Raw genomic sequence first — 13,281 nt, 5'->3', positions numbered from 1 at the left:
GCTTTCACTGGCATTTAACTAGCCCAAGCCTGACTTCAATGGGCCAATGGGCAGGGAGATATGATCCTCTCACAGGGAGGGGGAAAAATCATTAGAAACAATAAAACCTGTTACAGCCCACACCCTTGCTCACAAATATTCATTTTCCTCCCTTTAGCCACAAAATAGACTCATCCCTACCCAAGAGAAACACTCAAAAACCCCATCCAATTGCAATACGTAAGACTCAAGATCTAAGGGCAGCTGAGTGGCTCAGTTGGTTAAGCGTTCGACTCTGGATTTCGGCTCAAGTCACGATCTGAAAGTTTGTGGGATCAAGCCCCACATCAGTCTCTGCACTGACAGTGTGGAGTCTGCTTGGGATTCTCTCTCCCTCTCCCTCTCTCTCTGCCCGTCTCTGTCTCTCAATAAATAAAATAAATGAACAAAAGGACTCAAGATCTAGACCCTGATGATATACACTAAATCTGGGTATGGTTCCTCCTGATCTGGAGACATATGGATTAAAAAAACAAATCCCTCTCCCCTCGCCCCCAACACACTCAACATATAAGGGTGGAACAGACTCGGGTTAACCACCCAAAACAATCCCATCCAGAAAGAAAGAAGAAAACAGTGGAAGACACATAGCAGTCAAAAGCTTAGAGCAATTCTAAAATCTTGCCGTACAGACTTTGGGGTGAGGAATATTCCTTGATTAGATCCTGGTTCTGCTTCCTGAAAACTGCTCTTGATTTCACTGAATGATGTCAAGAATGATTCCCAGCTTCACCATCTGGGAGACCTTCTGCCCTTTTCCACTAGTCTCCTTCCCTCCTGATGAGGGCCTTGGAATACACCTTGCTTTGGGGCCTGTGTCACTTATTCTCCTAATGGCTTGTGCCCATAAAAGGTTGGGAGCCCAAAGATCATTTTATGTTTTGAGTTGGTTCTTGCCCAGTAGAGCTCTCTCAAAAAATTCGTCTTTTTTTTTTTTAAATCTTGATTTCAATTGTATTTTGCTAATAGCCACATCCACAATTATTTTGAGACATAACTCTCTCTAAACCTAATAACCAATTTCCTTGGAGAGTCACTTAGCATTTCCAGAGGTTTTAATAAGGACCACTCTGATTTGTTTTGTAATTTATAACATTTCTCAATTTTATCTCTTCTTGGTTGAAGATGAAAAACAATTGCTTCTTTCCATTCCGCAAGACCAGGAATTTCTGAGTGGTCTCCGTTCCTGGCCTGTTCTTTCCTGAGCTCATCTCTCTCTCTCCTGTTTTGTTTTGTTTTGTTTTGTTTTTCCTTTTTTAAAAAAACTAAGATATAATTGACATATAACATTACATTGGCTTCCTGTGTGTATGATGATGATGGGATATTTGTATATATTGCAAAATAATCACCACAATCATCTTTTTAAGTGTATTTCTTTATTTTGAGAGAGAGAGAATGATTATGAGCAGGGGAGGGGTGGGGGGGAGCAAGAGAGAGAGAGAGAGAGAGAAAATCTCAAGCAGGCTCCGTGCTGTCAGCACAGAGCCTGCTGCAGGGCTCGAACTCACAAACCGTGAGATCATGACCGGAGCCAACATCCTGAGCCGGATACTTAACCGACGGAGCCACCTGGGCGCCCCCACAATAAATGTAATTGACATCCCTCCTCACACGTAATTGCACACTCTTTCCCTTGCAATGAGAACTTTTAAGATCTACTCTCTTAGTTTCAAATATGCAGTACAGTGTTATTAACTACAGTCACCATGCTGTATGTTAGACCCACAGAATTTATTTATTTCATCACTGAATGCATGTACCTTTTGATTCCCTTCCCTCATTCACCTACCGCCCACCCACCAAATCGGGCAATCGGCAATCTGTTCTCTGTATCTTTGAGCTCAGGGTTGTTATGTTTGTTTGGGTTTTTTTTTTTAAGATTCCATACATATGTGAAATCATATGATTTTTGTCTTCCTCTCTGACTTATTTCACTCTGAGCTCACCTCTTTCTTTTTTCGCATTTCTTAATTTAAATTCAATTTAGTTAACATAGAGTGTAATAATGATTGCAGGAATAGAATTCAGTGATTCATCACTTACATATGACACCCCGTGCTCATCCCGCCAAGTGCTCTCCTTAATGCCCATCACCCATGTAGCCCGTCCCCCCACCCACCACCCCACTGGCAACCCTCAGTTTGTTCTCTGTATTTAAGAGTCTCTTACGGTTTGTGTCCCTCTCTGTTTTTATCTTGTTTTTCCTTGCCTTCCCCTGGGTTCACCTGTTCTGTTTCTTAAATGCCACATGAGTGAACTCTTATATTTGTCTTTCTCTGCTGACTTCTTTTGCTTAACACAATACACTCTAGGTCCATCCACATTGTTGCAAATGGTAAGACTTCATTCCTTTTGATCACCGGATAATATTCCATTGTCTATACCTACCACGTCTTCTTTATCCATTCATCAGTAGATGGACATTTGGGCTCTTTCCTTCCTTTGGCTGTTGTTGACAGTGCTGCTTGGAACACGGGGGTGCGCGTGCGCTTCGAATCAGCATTCTGTTACCCCTTGGGTAAATACCCAGCAGTGCAATTGCTGGGTCGTAGGGTGGTTCTATTTTTAATATTTTGAGGAGCCTCCATACTGTTTTCCAGAGGGGCTGCACCAGTTTGCCTTCCCGCCAGCACCTGGGATCCCCCAAAGGGATCCTCTTTCTCCGCGTCCTCGCCGGCACCTGTCGTAGCCTGAGTTGCTAATGTTAGGAGCCCACCTCTTTCTGGTTTCACCCTGTCCGTTACCACCAGTTGCGACCATGCTGTTCCCCAGACTGATTACCTAAGGCCACAAACTCCTCCCACATATACCTGTCCTTCAAATCATCACAGGCAATGCCGCAACCGAGTGTCATGCTTCTGCATCACAGCCGTGGGTCTTTATCTTTCCAGTCTCCGATCACGTGTTTTCTCATTTCCCACCCCTTGGCCCTGGAACATGGTGTTTTCGAATGTTTGTTACGGTAGCCTCTGACCTCTGTGCGTGGTTGTATTAATAGAAATTTTTTGTATTATTTTTTAAATATGTTTTGTATGGTTTGTATAATCTTGGTCTCATTGACCTAAGCCCAGTTAGCAAACAAGCCTGAAATGCCTACGGCTGATAACAATGAAGGGCATTTCGTACTCCTCTTCCTTTTCCTTAGTGGGGTATCTGCAGATCCTCCCCACCTTATCCTTGTTCTGGGGCCCAGACGGAAGGAACAGCCCCCACATGGGGCATGCCATTCTCGTGGCAGAGGAGAAAGAGCACATGATGTGGCCTTTAGAGCTTTTAATTGGATGCGGCGGATGTGACTCCTGCTCACATTTCATTGGCCAAGGAAGTGACAGGACCACACCCGGTAGAAATGGAGTAGGAGAGTATAAGACTCTCCCGAGGACACGAAGACCATACTGGGGGATGCCACACCTCCCTTTAGCTTTCCTTCCTCACGAACACGGCTTTGAACTTGGATGTTATCTTGTTAGACCATGAGGCGTATCTAAAGCAAGACGGGAACGGCCAGCTTCTCGGGAGATGCAGAATATCTTTAGAGATGTGTGCATCCTCTGAGGTGTAACACAACTTCCAAGTCTGTGAGGTGTGCATGGCGTGCGGAGGTGACGGCAGATGGCCGGGTGAGTGGGAGGCCAACTAGCAGGTGGCATTTTTTTTCTCCTCCGGGAGTCTCAACCGAGGGGGATATGTTGCGCTCACTGTATCCCCAGTAAGTGCCTGCAAGTTCACGAGTATGCTTGGAGCAGAACACGATGGAAAAGTTGCTCATCTGATATCCTGGAAAGCTGAGCCGAGCTTCCACACGGGAGCTTTGGGCTGTTGGGGCTTGGCAGCCACGCCCCAGGCTGAGTTCTCAGCCCCATGCGCCCAAGACCTGCTCATCCCTCTTTATCCCCACAGTTCGACATGCAGAGGATAACTCTGGAGGAGCTGAAGCACATCCTCTACCACGCCTTCCGGGACCACTTGACAATGAAGGACATCGAGAACATCATCATCAACGAGGAGGAGAGCCTGCAGGAGACCTCGGAGAACTGCCAGACAGAGTTTGAAGGAGGTAGGTACCCCCGATTCTGCCTCCTACTGGTCTGGAACCGGCCAACACCTTCACATCCTCGTTATGAAGAGTGAATTTACAGTCGGGGCTGGAGGGCCTTGTCCTGAAGCCAAGAATCCAGGACTGAGGTTACAAGATCCTTTCCGCAAAGATGCAATAGGTTCTTTTTTTTCTTTTCTTGTTTCTTTTCTTGTTTCTTTTCTTGTTTCTTTTCTTTTCTTTTCTTTTCTTTTCTTTTCTTTTCTTTTCTTTTCTTTTCTTTTTTTCTTTTCTTTTCTTTTTTCTTTTCTTTTCTCTTCTTTTTTTCCTTTCCTTTCCTTTCCTTTCCTTTCCTTTCCTTTCCTTTTTCCATTTTTCCCCCCAAACCCTGCCTTTTTGCAGGACCTCTAGGGACCCTGTCTTTCCGCCAGCGGTTCTCTCAGGTCTGTGATTAGATGGGCAGCTTTGTGGTACTTTGCCGTTCCTCACCGGGGGGCTGCGTGGAGTGGTACAAACTCCAGCGCCCAACTCGGGTCAAGTCCAGTGGCTAAGTGCGTGACCTTGGCCACCAGGTGTGCCTTCTCTGAGGGCCTACCCTGACCTATAAACATCAGGATAATTACACCTACTTCGCAGGACCCTTAGGAAAGGATTGCCTCTGTGCTCTGCTCCCTGAAGGCACTGGTCAGAAACAGCCCCATTCACAAAAATACTCTCGCGAATTTAACCCTGTACTTCCAGAAGAAAGAAGCTTTTCCTGGGGCCAAAATATAGACCCACGAGAGGCCATTTTTCTTGGGCTCGTGAAAGAAAAGGTAAGAAAAACAAAACAAAACAAAACAAAACCAGCCTGCCTGATCCCCTAATCAGTAGAAAGTTCCAGGGAAGCTAAATAATTCAATCCCTCTTTCCAACTTTGAAAATCAGAACTGCTTTAACAACCCTGATGAATAGAAAAAAAAGATTTTTTTAATGACATTAAAACAGGATATCAAGCCTGTTTAACTTGTTCAGGGCTGGGATCTCTTAAAGAGGTCTAGCCACTCTTTTCTATTCTTTTTCCCGAACACTTACACAAATCGGGGCACACCGTTGGGAAGCTGTCTCATAGCCACCAGGATGGCATTCGCCCTGCCTGGTCCCGGAGCCGCCACGTTAGAGCCGGCCGAGCGGGGAGTCTATGCAGAACGCAGTTAGTCCAGGGGGCCACAGTGGTTCATTCGGACCTGGGCCCCCAGGGGTCCTGTCCGGGCATCGTGTGCAGGATTAAAGGCCATGACAGGAAGAGACGCTTCTACTCCGAGGTGATAAGTGCGATTAACTCAAGCCAGGGAGACGGGGAGTGGTGGATAGGGAGGGATTGGGGTAAACTTGAGAGCTGTGCCCCCTTCTGTAGGCATTCAAAAATCTTTCAAAAACGCTGTGTGTGGCAGACAAAACCCAGTTGTGGTGCAGAAGCTGCCCCGGTCGGCCTGCATGTGACACGTGGGCTGGAGCATCAGTGGCTGTATTTGGCGTTGGAGCCACGCAAGACCACACGAGAGCAGGGTGGTCACAGGCAAAGCCACATGTGCAGCAGGACAGGCAGGGGGATCGGGAGGGTGAGTAGGGGCGGGGCAGGCAGAGATGGGAGGAACACCCGAGAAAACAGCAGGCCTGGCCTCCCCCATCCATCTCCACCCAGCTCTTTTCACCCTGATGACAGACTGTGTGTTCCAACAATGGAAGCATCGGGGGCTCCAGCCCCCCACTGTCAGCAAATGCTCTGGAGATGGGAGCGGGGAGTATTTCTGGACATCTTGTTTTCCACAAGAGCCTTCGTTTGTGGATCGGTGTTTTGTTCAGAGAAATGTCACAAGTCTTAGTAATTTGGGAAAGGTCAGACTGCACTGGGAAGGAATCTGAACCCTAAGCAATGTCTTTTTATTATTCAAAAGCTCATATATTAATAAACTGAGGGAGAAAGGGGTTTCCAAATCGAAGTCTTCTGAGTCCGCTCTAATTGATTCGTACGTATAACATGGGCAACAGCTACCAACCGTGGGGTTTACTGATACGTTCCAGTTGCTGTGCTGAATGCTTTAAACTTTGTGGCCTTCTTGAATAAGAGAAACATTGCTTTGTAATTAGCACATTGCTTTTTTGAATGCCCTCTGCAACGTGGATTACATAAGCCGTTTTGCTTGGTTTTTTTGTTTTGCGTTTGTTTTAATATTATGTCAGTGCCGTTTGGCCTGAAATGCTAGCTCATTGGTTTGTGTTCAACTGAGCTCCCCGCTGGTGCCCTAGGGCTGGAAGAGTCCATTTGAGGCCTTGTGGCCGACCTTGACCTCCTCCCTACCCTCCCAGGGAGCTCTTCCCTCCTGCTCTTGTTAAAATTTTGCTGCAGCAAAAAACGAATCAAACCAAACACCTTGGCTGCAGCAGGTATATACCCACGCTGATCAGCTCAACCTGGAAAGCCGGGAGATCCAAGGGGACTGGGAATCTTGCCTTACTTTATGTCAGAGGAAGGAACCAATGAAGAGACAAAAAAGAAACCTAAAAGTGCAGGTCTTTGCCCTGTCTCTGAGCAAGGAAGGATGAGCTGGTCAATGAAACTGATGTGCGGTAGAATGGAAATTTGTTTCTTTTAATTTTTTTAATGCTTATTTATTTTTGAGAGAGAGAGGGGGAGAGCACGAGTAGGGGAGGGGCAGAGAGAGAGAGACAGACAGACAGACAGACAGAGTCGGAAGCAGGCTCCAGGCTCTGAGCTGTCAGCACAGAGCCCGGCGCGGGGCGCGAGCCCACGAACTGCAAGATTATGACCTGAGCCGAAGTGGGATGCTCGACCGACTGAGCCACCCGGGCGCCCTGGCAGAATGGAATTTAGAGGCGCACATCAAATAACTCTGAGCTCAGCACATTGGGGGTCAAGACTGAGATTCCGGAGCGTAGCAGAGGTTTGAAAATGCTGATATGCGCGACCTGACGTGGAGCCTGTTAGAGCCGAACGGGAGGCCTTCCTCAGGCCCTAGCATCGTTTTACACCAGTGGTGATACTTTTCGCTTTTACAAATCTTGGGTCTGAGACTTGTACAAACCTGTTCAGGTTCTGTCTGTTAAGTCAGGAAGTCTCGATCATTCCTTCCACATGAATGGATGTGGGGGGGGGGGGATGTGGCCCCCTTTGGTGGGAGAGGTTTATGTTTTTCTTTTTCTCCTTTTAGTTTTCCCTTTGGCTTGATTTTGTTGTCTTTGCCCGTTTGGTTCTTAGGCCAACGCAAACCACAGCTACGCGTGCACGCACAGACACATCCACACGGCCCCTCACGCGTTCTAATCTGCCTTACCTTTATGGAAGATAGGGCTCTGTGATCATAAGGAGGCAGGAATGTTTCCATCTTCTCCCAGGGGAAGGACAAGAGGACTAGGATGAGATTCCAAGGTACACAGAAGGACAGCTTTCTTGACTTGTCTTCAGGAAACCCTTGAGTTGGGGGTTCATGTCATGTGTAGAACCCATTTTCCTGGAGCACCAAAAGAAGTCATCTACAGAAGCCCTTATTAAGGCCGGGAAGAGACCAGAAGAATCTAACTCAAGGGTTCTGAAGTGGACCTTTCCTTTATTCACACCTGGCTTCCAGATGAGAAATTATTCAGATTGAGTCAAACGCCGGACCAAGTGTCACCCACCGTGCTGGGTGCTTTGGGCATGGGGTCATTGAATCGCACTGAATTCAGGGGCTTTCCGGCAAAACCCATCAGCTGGCAGTCTACCCAGCCCCCGGTCCAAAGAGAATCCTCAACTCAAAGTATGCCTTTCAGGTGTTCCCAACGCCCCAGATCTTTTTGAATTCCCTCATTAAGATCAATTATGTTCAATGTTCTGAGCTGTCAGTTTTCAGTATGTGTGTTCTAACTATTTGGAAAAATAAATAGGTCAGCATTCACCGAAATGGGCTAGTTACCGGACTATGTGCCTACCCGCAATGCCCACTCACCGTCCGGGCTACATGAGAGGTTTAAGACGTTTTGCTTCCGTGTGATTCCTTTATAATCACCAGACATTTCGCTTTTGGAGAACAGAAGCCCAGTGACACTGAGAGACAAATTCTTGTCTCACTATTTGGGTCCAGTTGCTGACACATGTGGGATCGAGTGGTCTTGTGGTTGACCTTGTGGTCATCTAGTTGCCTGTCACCGGATCCTTATTAAGGGTTCACCTAATAAATTATATTATATATATTAAGTTTGATTTACCGCTTCCAATGTGTTTACGGCTTCCTCCATATTGATACAGTCCAAGAGGAAAGGGACGGGAGGAAACTGCCTGGCGTGGCAGCCAGGAGCCGGTCACCCGTTAACACGAGCAACTCACCTGTCAGCGTGTCCTGGGAGAGAAGTTCTGTGGCCCCTCTGGTACAGATGAGGAAACCGAGGCTCAGCAGACCGGTGTCGCTCGTCCAAGGTCAAATACCAGGGAAGGGTGTGAACCCGGGGCTATCTGACAAGGCCCTGCCCCTGCCTTTGTTCCTCTGGCTCCCTTTAGCCAGACATAGGCGTCTCAGGCCCCCTTACGGAATGGCACTTCATCGTCACTCGTTTTTCATGTCATCGCCAGGAAAGTCATATTATATTTGGAAGTTGAGTAGAAGGCGCGGCAAGACTGTGTGTGAGCCCTTTCAAGACACATCCCCCAAATGTTGTCCCTAAATGGAATACCAGCTGTCAGATTTTTCTAGACATTCTGACAACACGCGCGGCAGAAGGAAGTAAAGCGAAATCATCAACGGGGGGGAGAAATCGTTTCTGTGAAAGGCATATGGCAGAGCTGTTCTGCGCCATCCAGTGCCTCGGGATGATGGACGAGAGAAATAAATGTCAAAGGAGGGGACGCGGGCCGGGTAGCTCCCTAGCTCCCAAAGCATCACTGCGCAAACATGCGGGTTACGTGCCCACCCCTGGCTGGACTAGATATGTGACCCTGCGTAAGTTCTCCAGAAACTCTCAGCCTTCTCTTCTTCACCTCTGCGATGCCAAGATTGGACAATGACGGTCACATCCAGCTTCAACAATTTCTGGCTCAGCGGAAGGTCAGAAAGAATTTGCAACCAAATCTAAGGTCTCCAGGCCAGCCATCCCTGCTGAAGCTCCAGAATTCCTATTGCGATGTCAAATGCACACCCAGATGGGAGCCTTGTCCCATCACCTGGCCGTGCACGTTGGGTATTTCAGGCCCGTCCAAATGAAAAGGGCATAACACGTCTCCTACACCATCTGCTCTCGGTTTGCCCGGTGCCATGAATTTCCTTAAATAAAACCTGTTCTCTGCGGGTGGAGGTTAAGGTGGCGCGGAGGGTCCGTGGCAGGTGGTGAGACAGGACACAGTTTTCAGAGAGATTTGGGACTTCAGACAGAAAGGGATTTTTTTCTTCTATCTGGGAATCCTTCACAGCAGTCCGGCAGGAAAGTTTTCTGGAGCCACGAGTGAGGAGTGATGAGATTCCGAGACACGAGGTAGACAGCTGGAGGACTGGTTTTGATTAGTACGCCTGGTCGTTGAGGACTCCAGCTCTGCACTCTGGACAGGCCTGGCTGAAAATCCTGCTTTGTCCTGTCTGAGGTCACTTGCCTGAGACACTTACATACACAGTAAGAGCCTAATGTTCTTCATCCGTGAAATGGGAATCACACAATGACTGCCTCGTGTGGCTGGGACGTGAGGTGACACGTGAGATTACTTTGTATAAGGCTGAACACAGGAGTGAGCACTCGAAACAGACAACGAAACAGAACTAGCTCATCCCTAGCCCCAGGTCTGTTCTCCTGATTTGATTTTTTTTCCCCCCGGAGACGCCGTGCGTCCCCACTGCTAGAATGCCACATCGTCTTTGAAGGATGGTACAGGGACCAAATGTGCAGGGTTTGAACATTCTTCTTGACACCTTCACTCTTAAAGTCAAGTCGATGCCAACATCGGAGGTGCTAAAAGTACCAGTCAGGACTCTTGGTTTTAAGTAGCAGCAACTCAACCCAGACGCCCTTAAACTAAAAAATATTGGCAAAGGGATGAACTCTGGCTGACGTGGATCGAAAGAGCTCAAGCGACATTCCCTCGTCCTCCCGACCCCCAGTCTGTCACTGTCTCCTTCCCAGTCTCTGTCCTTCTTTCCTCTCTGTTGGCTTCGTTCTTGGGCAGGCTGTCTCTCCCCGAAGTGACAGGATTCTCTCCCTGAAGATTCACCTCCATTCCAAGAAGGGGCTCCCATCAATCCTGCTTGGCCCGTATGCCTAACCCTGAACCCAGCCAAGAGCTTGGCACACTCTACTTGGCCAGTCTGGTTTGCTGCAGGGGGAAGGTGGAGCCCTGGACCAAGAGTTCAATCGGTCTGAAGACGGAGCTACAGATCCCCAAACCAAAAGATGAATTACGTTCCCAGAAGAGGAAGGTCTGTCGGAAAGGCCAGAACAACACCTGGCCACCTCACCAAGGGTCCACAGTGGAACCCTCCAGGCAAGACCTGGCCGTCCCATGGCTAGAAACCTGAGACGATTTTATGGTAGAGAAGGAGCCAGAAGGAGGGGTGGCCCTTCTTCCCCTTAACAGGTATCATAAAACATGGCAGTCTCACTGCTATTCGGCCACATCATCTATCTCTGTCTGCAGGTCTTGCCTGGGGTACCTGAGCATTCTTGGTCTCGCTGATGTATAGAAAATTCACTTTCAGGGGCACCCGGGTGGCTCAGTCGGTTGAGCGTCCGACTTCGGCTCAGGTCATGATCTCGTAGGTCGTGAGTTCGTGTCCCGTGTCGGGCTCTGTGCTGACAGCTCGGAGCCTGGAGCCCGCTTCGGATTCCGGGTCTCCCTCTCTCTCTGCCCCTCTCCCGCTCGTGCTCGCTCCCTCGCTCTCTCGGTCTCTCAAGAGTAACTAAAAATATTTTTTAAAAATGACAAAAAAAAAAAGAATATTCACTTTCAGGAGCTCTTAATTAGTTCCACTTTAGGCTATGGAAATATTCAGTTTCATAAAATCATAAAATGTGAGACCTGGAAGGATCACAGAGCAGTAATAGCTCCCAGACTTGGTAGGTCTGGCTCATTGTGAGAATCACCTAAGATGGGTTTTGTATTGTTTTGTTTTTAAACATTCCTGAGCCCCGAGCTCCCTGCCAGAAATATCACTTACATAGAGGTCTGTGTGGGGGCAATTAATCAGAATTGTTATGATTCTGGTTCGCCTCATTTGGGAGCCAAAGCCTCCAGACACGCAGCCCCATTTCGAAGAGACTGAGCCAGAGGGATTATGAGCCCAATACGTCCAGGGTCACCCAGCCAGTCCGTGGCAAAATCCGTGCAGACTCCAGGAGAAAACTCCCAAGAGTCACTGCCTGTCATTTGCCGAGTGGAGCAGTGTGAATCTGTTTTGTTCTTTGTTTTGTTTTGAATGTTTATTACTTGAGAAAGAGACAGAGAGCAAGCAGGGGAGGGGCAGAGGGAAAGAGAGAGGGAGACACAGAATCCGAAGCAGGCTCCAGGCTCTGAGCTGTCAGCGCAGAGCCCGACGCGGGGCTCGAACCCACAGACCTGATCATGACCTGAGCTGAAGTCGGCCGCCCAACCGACCGAGCCACCCAGGCGCCCCTAAATCTGGTAAAATAACAAAGCAAAACCTGTCTGATGCTTGAGCTCACAAACCCAGGTCCTGCCATATAGCATCCAGGAGTCTGTAGGTGTTCAGGACTTGCTACCAAGCTTTCAAGAAAACTGGAGACCCCACTTCTATGTGCTCCTGTGTCAATTTCCCCCCATGTTCCTTCTGGGCTCCTATGTCAACCACTCTGCTGGAAAGAGAGCTCGGGCGCCATGGGAAGAGAAACATGGAAAAGATTGCCAGCGGCATGATACATTCTTGCCATTTTCCGTGTTCAGTTGCAAGTTCCTCGAAAAGAGTTACCATATGACCCAGAAATTGGACTCCTACCTGGATCTGTACCCAAGAGCGCTGGAAACACGTCCACACGAAAACTTGTATAAGAATGTTCTAGCAGCATTATCCATAATTGCCCAAAACTGGAAACAACCCAAACGTCCGTCAGCTGGTGAGCGGAGAAACAAAAGGTGGCACAAAGAGAAATAAAGGACCAACACATGCTACAGCATGCATGGGCTGGGCCAAGTTAAAGATGTAAGACGAAAAAGGCTACACGTTGTACATTTGCATGTATCTGCTATGCCCGATGCCCGGACTAGGTATCTCCAGAGAGACAGAAAGGAGATTAGCGACTGCCAGGGGCTGGGGAGGCAGGAATGAAGGGACGAAGCGTGACTTCTAACGTGCGTGGCGTTTCTTTTTAGGGTGACGAACACATTCTGGAATTGGGTAGTGGGGATTCTTTCCCAACCAGGTGAATGCCACTGAACTGTCTATGCTAAAAGGCTGAATGTTACAGTGTGGGAATGCCATCTCAATTAAAAATAAGCAAGTATTGACAGACCAGTCCATGGGGCGCCTGGGTGGTTCCGTCGGTGAGGCATCCGACTCTTGGTTTCAGCTCAGGTCGTGATCTCACAGTTCGTGGGCTCGAGCCCCACGCCGGGCTTCGCGCTGCTGGTGCGGAGCCTGCTTGGGATTCTCTCTCTCTCTCTCTCTCTCCCCGTCCCTCTCCCTCAAAATAATAAATAAACATTAAAAAAAAAAGAGTCCGATCATTATAAAAATTTAAAGATCAGGCTCTATGAGAGCAAGACATTCAGGAGAAGCCTCCTAGGGAAGAGAGGTTTGGGGTACGCCCAGAAGAAATGAGAGGGAAGGTCAGCGGGCACCCCCAGCAGAGAGAACGGGCGCCAAGCCTTGGACGGCATCGCACAGTCTCGTGTGGGGATGCGTGGGGACCCCTGCTCGCCTGAAACAGAAGCTGCTCGACAAGGAGCCACAGTGGTCTAGGAGCAGAGGTGGGAAAGGGACAGGAGGCGGTCGGCGGTCCTCCCAGCTGAGCTGAGATGCTGGATGGCACGCGCTTCCCCAGCAAGAAAGCGTTTGCAGAAAGGTTGCGGGAATCCGTGGCGCATACTAAGTGCTGCTTTGGGAAGGTGAGTTTCACTGCAGCCCGGAACGAATTCACGAGGGAAGGGACCACGGCAAAGGTCTGGGAGCACTGCTCGGATGCTCACTCCAGCCCGGGAGAAGAATGAGCAGACCTTTCCTCCAGCCCTCAGG

General features: G+C 48.7%; 1 protein-coding gene across 6 annotated transcripts in view; it reads left to right on the top strand.

Annotated features, from left to right (window-relative positions):
* CALN1 (calneuron 1) overlaps positions 1 to 13,281 on the top strand; it is a 529,481-nt gene that overhangs the window by 504,108 nt on the left and 12,092 nt on the right. For 4 of the 6 annotated variants that reach the window (XM_023246900.2, XM_023246898.2, XM_023246899.2 and 1 more), the window contains 2 exons: positions 3,943 to 4,099; positions 4,715 to 6,778. In XM_023246900.2, the coding sequence (XP_023102668.1) occupies positions 3,943 to 4,099; positions 4,715 to 4,944 (387 nt within the window). In that variant the 3' untranslated portion in view covers positions 4,945 to 6,778. Of the gene's footprint in view, positions 1 to 3,942; positions 4,100 to 4,714; positions 6,781 to 13,281 lie in introns of those variants that run through there. The other 2 variants (XM_023246902.2, XM_023246903.2) reach the window with 2 other exon arrangements.

Source organism: Felis catus, chromosome E3 (genome assembly GCF_018350175.1).
Source record: "Felis catus isolate Fca126 chromosome E3, F.catus_Fca126_mat1.0, whole genome shotgun sequence".
NCBI lineage: Eukaryota > Metazoa > Chordata > Mammalia > Carnivora > Felidae > Felis > Felis catus.
Note: the sequence above shows the minus strand (reverse complement) of the source record. Positions and strands in the feature narration are given on the sequence as shown.